Below are 11765 nucleotides of genomic sequence, written 5' to 3'. Positions count from 1 at the left end.
ATAATTATTTAAACTTGATCATCTAATTGCTCGTTTGCAAAGCATGAATTTTACAGTCTATAAAGAATACTCCAATGATGTTATTTAAAAAGTTAATGAGAAGCCTTGTATGGCTACCTGCTTTAATCCCCTTTGTTTTAAATTTATCCCTGGAAGTCTTTCGTATCTTACGGGCTCCTTTTTCCTATTCGTTCCTTTATTACAGTCTTTAACTTTCCTAAACATGTCTTTGAAGTTCTATCCACTCCTTGTCTTCTTTTGTCATCTAAAGCCCCCAAACTACTCAGATGTGTATCTCCCCAACAAATCCACTTCCCAAAGTCAAAACTGGTATTTCTTCGTGCGCTACTGGAGAAATTCGAGCATTTATCTCATAGGTATCACAGCCTGACTTTATTTAATATCCCCGGCTTTGTGTTCACCAACCTTGCATTCTGTTTTACCGTGTTTATCAATTCTCTTCCAATCTCCACATGAAAGTATACAGATAACTCCTAACATTGGTAAACTTTTGCCAAACTCTGTATCTTTTTAAATTTTGGTAATGTAAGTTCTTAAGACTGTGTGACTCCTTGTGTTATTAATAGCTATGACTAAACTGACATTTTGGTGTCTATAATGTGTGGTCACCTAGACACAGGGATAGACGAAGTCATTTCTCTGTAGAATGAATTCACAATCTAACGATGAAAAACGGCTGAAGAAACGAGCATAAAATGATAGGTAGAATCTCATTCCTGAGAGAAATGAATTCGGGACATTTCATCCTGGAACAGCAACTAGGGGCGTGTGTATGAAACCCAATCCTTCTGCTACCCACCAGCATGGGGAAATCAAGGACGTGTTGAAGATCGGAGGGCTCTTTCACTCTAAAATGTCTGCAGCTGGGTGGGTGGTGTTAGCGTCCGGCCCTGGGAGGGGTCAGTGCTGGCGGCTCAGAGGGACTCTGAGGCCAGGGCCTGGGGTCGGGACTTCTCTCAGCTTTCAAGCCTGACCTGTCTCAGCGTGGGTCAGGGCCTATTTGGAGCTGAGGTCAGCGTGGGGTCAAGATGGGGTCAGGGTGGGGTCAGCCCCCCCGCCCCCGTTCACCACCCTCCCTCTGTGTCCGGCGTCCAGCATGGACATGGGAGCTGCATGGCCCAGAGGACGATGGAGTCCCCTGCTCTGGCTGCTGTGCTTGGTACTGCTTCCCCTGAATACCGAGGCTGTGGCCACCCGGCAGCAGGTGGCCCCTGGCCTCTCACAAGCTTCAGGGATGACAGGTGGCAGTCAGGGAGTGCTGGACAGTGGCGAGCTGGCGACCGGTGGGTCCCAGCACTCTGTAGGCGCGGCCCAGGGTCGGTTTGAAGGCCGGTGGGCGGGGCCAGCACCGGGGGCCACCCCGCAGGTCCTTTCTGGCTCCACCCAAGCAGGTAGCCCTGGAGATGATGTCAGCCGAGGTGAGTCAGGCTCCCCACTCTTCAGGAAACATTTGCTGGATAGGAGGTGCCCATGACCTGGAGTGGGCCCCTAGAACTGGCCGAGTAACAGCCAAGGGCTGAGGGCTGGGGGCTGGGTGCAGAGAGAGAACCTGCACAGGGCTAGGCAGCACAGGGGTCTCCTCTGCCGCTGAGGGGTCTGGGTTTACTGTTTCCTTCCTTTAGAGTAGTGCTTCCCTTCTAGCCTCACCATCTGTTTGGCATAGAGGAGTAGAGCCACTCTCCCTATATTGCCTCTGACCACTGACCCATGCCTGTGGATCTTGGTGTGCTGGGGTGGGCGGGAGGGGGCACAGCCTCTGAGAAACAATGACCTTGAGCCAGGATAGCCGATAGCCCCTGAGGCCTTCACTGTGTCACCTCCAAAGTCATTGCGGAGGTGTGCTAGCAGAAGGAATAGTGTCCTGGACCTGGCTGCCAGTCCTCCAGCCCTTGACAGTCCTGCTTCAGCGCAGGCTGCTGTGGCCACTCTGTTACCCCCACAACCCTGGGTCCTCATTCCCACATTGCTTGCTCAGCTCCAGGGCCACCTGGGCCCTGGCAGAAGCCCCTCAAAGTGAGGTTGGTGGCAACCCTCTATGATTTTGGTTATGGCAGCTGTCGGTGGGCCTTGGTCTTTTTATCTGTGAAGTTGGGGCGGGCCTTGTTGAGATGGCATTCAGGATCAGTCCGATGTCTCTGACGGGTGGGTGGGCATGGGCTGTCTTCACAGTGTGTGGGAAACGCAGGATGGTTGGGAAGCTCTATGGTGGCCAAGATGCGCTGGCTGCCCAGTGGCCATGGCAGGCCAGCCTGTTCTACCACAACGTGCACCTGTGTGGAGCCGTCCTCATCGATAGGCACTGGCTGCTTTCTGCTGCCCACTGCTTCCTGAAGTGAGTCCTCCCCACGGCCCCCCAAGGGATGGAAGATGTAAGAGAGACAGGAGAGAATGGGCAGGGACCCCACAGCTTTATTCTTTGGGCTCTGATCTGGAGCAGCCTGTGGTCAGTGCCTTCCTTTGACCCACAGTTTAAACTTTTTCACCCTCCTTCACTCTGCCTGGATCCTTTCATTCTTTCTGTTGAACTCCAGCAGAAACCTCCAGCCCCTGTGTCTGGCCCAGCACGCATGTGCTGTGAGAGCATTGGCCATGTCTGCCTTGGCCACCTGAAGTCCAGAGTATCTCCTTACCATTGCATGCACCTGTGAGTCACTCTGGTTTTCAGCCCCAGACGATCTAAGCTGGGCCACTGTTTTGTTACTTCTATGAACTCCTGGGAGGAGACCTGGTTTTCACTGTGGCCATGTGCTAGGCTGCACAAGTGGGAAGTGTGGACTTTTCTGACCTGAGAACAGCATGGACAGTCAGGGGTCTAGATTTTATGAGAGGGCTGAGGGGTTGCAGGGGTTACAAGATGGAAGGACTAGGCAAGGGAGTGTAGGTAGGTGAACTATGTGAACAAAGCTACCAGCGTAGTGTGGTTCCTCTTTGTGTTGAGCAACAAGGAAAGCTTCCTTAATGTTCTGTGCGTTTCCCAAGTCCTACCACCAAGTGGAGTAGCAGGTCTTGTAGGGATCGGAAAGGTAGGTCACCAGATGGGTGTTGGGAAGGCTTGGGAAGGATCACTCAGGGATGAGGGTTGAACCAGAGCTCCTGTCTGTAGAGTCAAGAGGCTTGATTTGATGAGCCCACGATTGATCCTTCCAGGACCTGTATTGTCTGTTCTCCAGATTTTAGGGTGTTAATAGGAAATCACATGTCCTGAGATTGTAAAAACTCCATGAGCCCTAAGAAATAAGGCTCCTGACAGCTAAGAAGGGGTAGACAAAACTGTTTAGAGTCATGGTGGGTGCATGGACCCACAGTGGTATGGGCAGTGAGAGGAAGATGCAGAGAAAGTGGGCTGGTCTAACACTCAGAGATGATAATAATGACCTTCTTCCTCCAGCAAATCACAGGTCCCCGGGGACTATAAGATTCTGCTGGGAACTACCCAGCTGTACCAGCCAAGCCAGCACACCCAGGAGATATCTGTAAGCAGGATTTTCATGCACCCAGATTTTGAGAAGTTCCATTCCTTCGGAAGTGACATTGTCATGGTGCAGCTGCACCTGCCTGTGAACTTCACATCCTCCGTTGTTCCTGTCTGCCTGCCATCCCCAGAGGTGCAGCTGTCCAGTCTCAAATCCTGTTGGATAACTGGCTGGGGAATGCTCACCAAGAAGAGTGAGTGAGTGTGGGAGAGACGGGAGGCTGAGGGAGGGGAGGAAGGAGAAACGGGTGGTGCCAGGGAATAAAGCAGGAATGGCTCAGCTCTGCAGAGGCCAAGGTTGGTTTCCGAAGTGGCTAGGACTTGGCAATCAGTGCCTCATTTCTATGACCTGTAAGAGCAGGACTGGACTGGACCATGGCCCTTCTGATACAAGGCTATGTGATACAATACAATTAACGTAACCATGATCTTCGGGTGTTTAACCTCTCTAAACCTCACCTTGTTATAACTCAGGTCAGCTGTATGTTTCTTAGTCTTCCTAGCTGAACTGAAGCACGGAAGAGACAGTTCAGTTTGTTTTCTTGATTAACTGATCAAAGAAATATGGAGAAAGACTTAAGGACAAGAGAGTTTCTTGTGGAAGGAGTGTTTATGTTTGAAGAAATGCTTTGGTGTAGTAGGCAGGCAGATACGAACATATCCTTGTAATTATCTGCAGAGTCATAATTTACTGCGGTGTTTCTCAACAAAGATGCTACAGATCTTTGGACGGAATGTGTCTTCATTTATTACTGCTGCCTGGCTGTATGCTAATAATCAAAAACACTTCCTAATCAGGTGATAACAAGTCCTCTGTATATAAACACACACACACACACACACACACACTTCTCCTTGAGTGGAGATCCCTTTTGAACATACCTGTTTTAATATGCCAGTCCTCACCCAGGGCTGTGTGGGGGTACTTCATTGCACAGCTACCTCACTGGCAGGATAGACCATCATTTTTGCCCAGTAGCCCCTGAACTGGTCTCCCAGAATCCTTCCACCTTGCATGCCTCTGTTTTAGTCTCCACACAGCCATTAGAGCATTACTTTTCTTTTCTTTTTTTTTCTTTTTTTATTTAATTATTTATTATTTAACTTCATTAATTACATTGTATTATGTGACACAGTTACATAGATACTTGGGTTCTCCCACCCCTCCCCAAACCCTCCCACCATGGTGGATTCCTCCACCTTGTTGCATAACCACAGCTCAAGTTCAGTTGAGATTCCCCCATTGCAAGCGTATACCAAACATAGAGTCCAGCATCTTATTGTCCAGTCAAGTTCAACGGCTTCTTAGGTATACCCTCTCTGGTCTGAAGACAGAGCCAGCAGAGTATCATCCCAGTCAATTGAAAGCTCCAACATACCATCAGCAAAAATTTACATCATTATGGAATTAATTGACATAGTAATGAGTAACCAATATGTTAAAAGTAAATGCGAGTTCCCAGCCACCTTCTGTGACCACCTCACCTATACTTCAATTTAGTTTATACACAACATATAACATTCAAAACATAACATGTTATACATAACATCATATCATCTTAAATTAAGGCAAACATGTGGTATTTAACCTTTTGGGATTGGCTCATTTCCCTTAGCATTATGGTTTCCAGTTTGGCCCATTTGGCCACAAAGAACTGCATTTTGTTTTTTTTAATAGCTGAGTAGTATTCCATGGAGTAGATGTACCATAGCTTTCTTATCCAATCCTCTGTTGATGGGCATTTTGGCCTCTATGGAAATCAGTACGGAGAATATTCAAACAACTCAAATTCAACATACCGTATGATCCAGCAATAGCACTCCTAGGAATATATCCAGAACACTTGTTTTATGAGAAACCAACATGCACTCCTATGCTCATAGCAGCACAATCAGTAATTGCAAAAACATAGAGCATTACTTTTCAAACTAAGTCCTAGCTGCTCACTGTCCATTACTGTCCAGTGCCTTATTTTATATTTAGAATAAAAGCAAAACTTGCTGTGTTGACTATAAGCCTTGCATGATGTTAGCATCCTGACATCTTTGCCGCGTCTCCCGTCCTCACACACATCATCCCACCACAGGGCTTATTTACTCACTACTCCAAGGCCATTCCCATCTCGGGCACTTTAGCTTTGTTGCTTTATTGGCCTGGCCTGCTGTCTCCTCCAATTCTTGTAGAATCAATTTCTTCTTCAATTTAAGATTCATATCCTCTGTTGTGGAGTTTTTCTTAACTCTAAGCTAAAATAAGTAACAATGACCACATCTCCATGTTTTACTTTCTTTGTATCACTCAAGGATCCTGAATAAGTCTATATCTCTGTTTACATGTTCTTGCTATACCAAAAATGCTCCCTTCTATCATTAATGCACAAAAGATACTTAGCATGTAGATAGATGAATACATGAGTGAATAGATTATTGCTTGATTTAGGGAGTGGACTGAAGGGTCAGTGGAAGGTAAATTTTATTGCATGTGGTTTTGGTGGGTAGAAATATGTATAAAAGGACGGTGAGTAGAAGGCTGGATGCGTTGATAGGTGGGAGGCAGAATTGGTAGGGAAATGGAGAGATTGATCAAAAATTTCAGTGCATGGATGGAAGGATAAGCGAATGAATGGTGATGTGAAGGAAGAAATATCCATGGTTGAGTGTGGATGGTGGTGATGGGTGGGTGAAGAGATGGAATACAATTTACTAATGGATGGAGAATGAATTGGATGGCTCATGAAAGGGCAGATGGATCAGCAAATGATTGCTAATCCCCTTTGAATGGGTCATGTTTTGGTAAGATTTACCACTATAGCAGAAGAGGCATGCTCTGTTGTTAAGAGAAATGAAGGGAACTGGGTAAATTGGAGAGGTTCGAGAAGGAGAGGAGTTTCAAGGATGGGTATGATACTGAGGCAGTGTTAACGCTCAGATGTCATGAGGGTTGTGGTGAGCAGTCAGGTGGAGTGGGGTTTCAGAGTAGCGCAGGCTCAGGGAGGGTGTGTGGGTAAAGCCAGCACGCATGCCACTGCCCTCCCACTATTTTTTGTTTTGTTTTTGCAGAGCATCTTTCGCCACCATTCAATCTCCAGGAGAGTGAGGTGGGCATCATTGAGAACACGTTCTGTAACTTCTTATATGGGCAGAGAATCGACTCAAACAAATATGGTGTACATGAAGAGATGCTTTGTGCGGGAAACTTCTCGAAAGCAAAGTCCATCTGCAATGTAAGGCCTTTTCTGTTTTTTCCTTGCCTATTCTCTGGGCCCACGGTTCCTCAAGGGATCTGTGTTTCACTAACTCTCCTTGTGGGCACCCTGCATTTCCTGTTTTCTTCTCTCTGACTTCCCTGGGCTGCATCCCTCAATAGTCTACTCCACAGAATTACCCCTTCTCTGGCTCCCCCCAGCATGGGGGCACTTGATGGAAAGGCCTTAAAAAAGCATTCATTTTCATTAAATATTTAAACTTATTGAGGCATGACAAAGCTACACAAGCGTGTGTAAGTCCCAAGTGTGCTGTTGATAACCTTTCCCCAGTCACACAGCTTGTTTCCAGCACCCGCAGACGCCTCACTTCTTACATCTTGTCCTTGACATTCAAGAGTAACCACCTCCGAAGATTTATTTTATTTTTATTGGAAAGGCAGATATACAGAGAGGAGGCGAGACAGAGAGGAAGATCTTCCGTCCGATGATTCATTGCCCAAGTGAGTGCAACAGCTGGTGCTGTGCCAATCTGAAGCCAGGATTCCTCCAGGTTTCCGATGTGGGTGCAGGGCCCTAAGGCTTTGGGCTGTCCTTGACTGACTTCCCGGGCCACAAGCAGGGAGCTGGATCGGAAATGGAGCTGCCAGGATTAGAACCAACACCCATATGGGATCCCGGGGCGTTCAAGGTGAGGACTTTAGCCGTTAGGCCACTGCACCAGGCCCAGTGCTATATTTGTGAAATTCACACATGATGTACTGATGTATGGTGCGTTCATTTTCATTGCTCTATCATATGCTGCCATGAGAATGAATTCTATGATCATTTCTCTACTTGAAGGGAGCAACTAAAATAGTTTCTGAGTTGGCAGTATACTGTGTAGCAGAGCTATGCACATTTTGTGTTTATCTTCATTGAGGTAACTATGTTTACTATTGTTTACTGATATGAACTACATTCACACATTCCATAGGTACAGTTCCAAGGAGACAACCACACACCCTCCCCGCTCTCCTCCCCAAACACCTTCCCTCTTTACCTCTGCCTCATCACATTTTCCAAATACACACTCAACCTTCTATATTCACAAGGTTTTTCACCACTAATCATAACATTCAGCAAGTAAAAAATAGCAAGATCTCAGTTCCACAGGAGTACAAACAAGTGCTAAAACTGACAATATTTCTCAAGGTGTCTGTTTCACTACTTTTTTGTACTCTACATTAACTGTTATGTGTCACAGAAAACATATTCAATGTGTCTCTTTGAGACTGGCTTATTTCACTAAGTCAGTCTCAAATATGTTTTTAAACTTATTTGTCCAAGTTTATTTGGCTGAAATTATGTGGACTAATTCTGGGGGTTTCTATTCTATTCCATTGCTTTACATGTCTGTGTTTTGTGCCACTACCAGGCTGTTTTAATTATAACTGCCCTGTAATATGTCTTAAAATCTGGTGTTGTGATGCCTTCAGCTTTTTTATTGTTTAAAATTGTGTTAGCTATTTGGGGTCTTTTATGTTTCCGTAAGAAATTTAGTTTTTTTGTTCTGTGTTTGAGAAGAGTGTCATTACTATTGTGCTTAGATCACATTGAATCTCCAAATTTATTTGGAAATATGGATTTTTGATGATAGTGATTTTTTTCAATTTATGGCCATGGAAGAGTTTTACTATTTTTTGTGTCTTCTATTTCTTTTAAAAATTTTTTTTTGTAGCTTTGATTGTAGAGATCTTTCACATTCCTGGTTAAATTTGTTTCAATGTATTTAAATCTTAAAATTCCTGTAGGTATTGTGAATGGGACTGATCTTACAGCTTCTTTCTCAGCCATGATATTGTTTGTGTACACAGAGACAATTGGTTTTTGTGTGTTGATTTTAAATCCTGTAACTTTAGCAAATTATCTTATGAATTTCGACTGTCTCTGTGGAGTCTTTTGGCTTTCATTATATATTGGATCATGTCATCTACAAATAGCAATAATCTGACTCCTCTGTCCCCGACCCTTGCCATTTGTATCCCTTGACTTATTTTTCTTGCTTACTGCCTCCGGCTAAAACTTACAGAACCATATTAAATAGCAGTAGTGAGAATGGGCATCTGTGTCTGGTCTCAGATCTTAGTGGAAAGGCCTCCAGCCTCTCTGTTAGATATGCTTTTCTCAGCGCTGATTCAATTACCTTGGGTTTTCCCGTTTTTGATTAGTTGGGTTAATGGCGTATGCATTTGTATACTTTTTCAGGACTCTAGATGCTCATTTCACTGTTCTTTTATATAATTTCTTGGTTCTAATTTTGTTTATGTTTTCATCTCTGATTTTAATTATTTCTTTTCTTTTTAGTTTTGTTTTTTGATGATGTTTACATAGTTGATTAGGATGGCAAGGGTCAAGGATTAGGGGGAAGTTGGCAAGACATTTGTTTCCAAATTATCTTTTTCTTCCTCTTATATCTGGGGGAGGTAGGAGGAAAAGGGGAGAAGCAGCACCCAGCATCCCAACTGCCTCAGTATCTAGGGATGGGGAATGGCCACTTGATGTCATCCCAGGGTCCCTAATGTGGAACATGCTGTGGGGGTTTTGCTTAAGTAGTTTCAATAGTTCTGAAATGTTGTTGCTCTCACTGATCCAAAGACGAGGAAACCCTCCCATGGTCCATTGGCTGACATAGTCCACCTCGGAGTCTCCATTCACCCAGATATTTGCTATCAATGCTTGGCTGAGGTAGTTGTCCAATTTGTTCTGTCCTCCTCCCCCTGGTATGGTACCAGATGTCCTCTGGACTGCCATATCCTCCGTGTGCATCTGGGCACACCTTCCACTGCTCTAAGTCACTGAGGAGGCCTAGTTTTGACACATGCACACCATGGTCTGACCACAGATCCTACAATTTGCCCCATGGTTGGAGTTCTGAGTCCAGTGGTTAAGTTGGTGGAGGCTACCCAAGAAACCTAGCCAGAGGTGATCCCAGATCTGACTCTTGTGTGTGCTTGTCAGAATTGGTCTGGCTCAGTCCATCACCCATGTCAGCCTATGCACACACTGGTAATTGCAATTGCTTGGCTGGGACTGTCTCCAGCCCCATCTCTTAGGCAAACCAATGGATGCTGTGGCCCAGCCCCACCCAGCCACTACACACTCAGCACTCATGTATACCAGCGGAAATTGCAGCCTTGTCAGAGCAATCCTCAATAATCCCAACCAGGTCTGCTCCCAGCCCTGATTCCTGTGCTTGCCTGTATATGCAGCAGACTGGTCTAGTTTGTCCCACATCCCATTCAGCTCTCGTGGACATCAATGGGTGTTGAAACCTAGCTCAACTCAACTGATCCCACTATCCAGCCCACACTCATGCTGGCGGGTGCCACCATTTGTCCAACCCCCGTCCCCCCCCGACCCCTGTCATGGTTCTTATGCTCACCAGTGGGAGCTGCAGCACATCAGAGAGGTGGCCACAGCCTCCCCACTGGACTCACACCCAGTCATGGAGCTTGCACTTTCCAGGTGGCACTACAGTCTAGCTTGACAGCATTTGCCCCCAGTCCTTGCCAGCTGATGCTGCAGCAAAACCCAGCCAACCTACGCTTACTCTGGCTCATATACCAGTAGATACAGTTGGTTAGCTTAACCTGGCTCTTCCCCTAACCCAGCTCACATGCAGGCCAATGAGTCAGTTGTAACCCTGCCTAGCCTGGTTTGCCCCCCAGTCCCAGTTCTGATGCTTACCAATAGAAGCAGTGGTTCAGCTGGGTAGGACACACTGCCTTGCTATAAGGCTTGTATCCCATCCCCTGGGTCTCAGGTGTGCAGGTGGTAGCTTTGGCCCAGTCTGGCATGGCCTACCTCACCTTGGCATTTGAGGGCAGGTGATGTAGACTGCCCCAGTCTGTGCTCAGTTCCAGCTCATGTTGGTGGATGCTATAGCCTAGCCTAGCTCAGCCCAGCCAGCTCCCAGTCCCAGCTCTAATGTGAACTAACTGGTGTTGTGGCCCAACCCGGCCTGTCTTGCAACCTGTCCTGGTTTTCAGATCTGCCCAATGGGTGTTATGAACTGATCCAACCTGGTCCACCCATTGACTTGACCCATTCATATGCTGGCAGGTACCACATCCTGGCCTGGTCAGGGCTGCTTCCAGCCTTGGTCCTTGTACTCACCTATAGGGACTGCTTCCTGACAAAGGAGTTCCCTAAGTTCCTGGAACAGGTCTCTTCCCAGTGGCAGATCTCATGCACACATCAGAGGATCCTTGGCCCATCTTAATCTACTTCTTGTCCTAGCAGGAACAGTGGCATTGCCCAACTGGCCCACACCCATTCCAGCTCTTACTGTTGGGTGTTACAGCCCAGCCACACCTGCTCCATGCACAGTCACAGCTCTCATGTGGTTCAGCAGGTGCTGAGACCCAGCCTAGCCTGTCCCACATTCACCCTGGCTCTAATGAGCACCAGCAGGTGCTGTTGTCCAGCCTAGTCTGGTGAACCCCAGACCCAGTCCACACTTATGCCAAGGGACATTGCTATTGCATCCAGCTTTTTGCCACCCCCTTCCAGTCCTTTCACTCACCAGTGGCAATTACAACCTAGCCAGGGTGTCTGTTTAGACCCCCAACTAAGCCTGTTCCCAGCCACAGATCTTGTGCATGCCAGATGTTTCTGTGACCAGCTTGGCATAGCCAAGTCCCTGAACTGAGTCTTTGGCATTGGATGCTGCAGCCTGACCTGTCATAGCCTGCCCCTGGTCCAAACTCTCGCTGATGTGTGCTGCAGCCTACCCTTCCCAGTCTGCCCCCATCCTATGCTTTCACACAAACTGGCAGATATGGTAAACTAACTCAACATGACCTGCATTCCAGCCTGGCTGCTGCACATGTCAATGTGCTAAGGTTTGACTTGCCCCTGCCTGGTCCATCCCCACTTCTCCAGAACCAATCCACACATTTGCTGACGGGTGGAGCTACCTTGCCTGGCCTGACCAACACCCAGGACTGAATCAAATGCTCATCAGCAGAAGCTATGGCCCACCAGGGGAGTTCCCCAAGCTTCCCCACCAGGCCCATTCCCAGACC

General features: G+C 46.9%; 1 protein-coding gene across 2 annotated transcripts in view; it reads left to right on the top strand.

The window, feature by feature from the left end:
* Window positions 1–1056: 1056 nt before the first annotated feature.
* PRSS47 (Putative serine protease 47) overlaps window positions 1057–11765 on the top strand; it is an 18387-nt gene continuing 7678 nt past the window's right edge. Inside the window, exons 1-4 of one of the 2 annotated variants that reach the window (XM_058672494.1) lie at window positions 1057–1439; window positions 2191–2353; window positions 3410–3687; window positions 6554–6717. In XM_058672494.1, coding sequence (XP_058528477.1) covers window positions 1118–1439; window positions 2191–2353; window positions 3410–3687; window positions 6554–6717 — 927 coding nt within the window. In that variant the 5' untranslated portion in view covers window positions 1057–1117. The remainder of the gene's footprint in view (window positions 1440–2190; window positions 2354–3409; window positions 3688–6553; window positions 6718–11765) is intronic. The other variant, XM_058672493.1, reaches the window with a different exon arrangement.

The sequence above is a fragment of the Ochotona princeps genome, chromosome 14 (assembly GCF_030435755.1).
Source record: "Ochotona princeps isolate mOchPri1 chromosome 14, mOchPri1.hap1, whole genome shotgun sequence".
NCBI classification, from domain to species: domain Eukaryota; kingdom Metazoa; phylum Chordata; class Mammalia; order Lagomorpha; family Ochotonidae; genus Ochotona; species Ochotona princeps.
The sequence above is the reverse complement of the archived record's forward strand: the minus strand, read 5'-3'. Positions and strand labels throughout refer to the sequence as shown.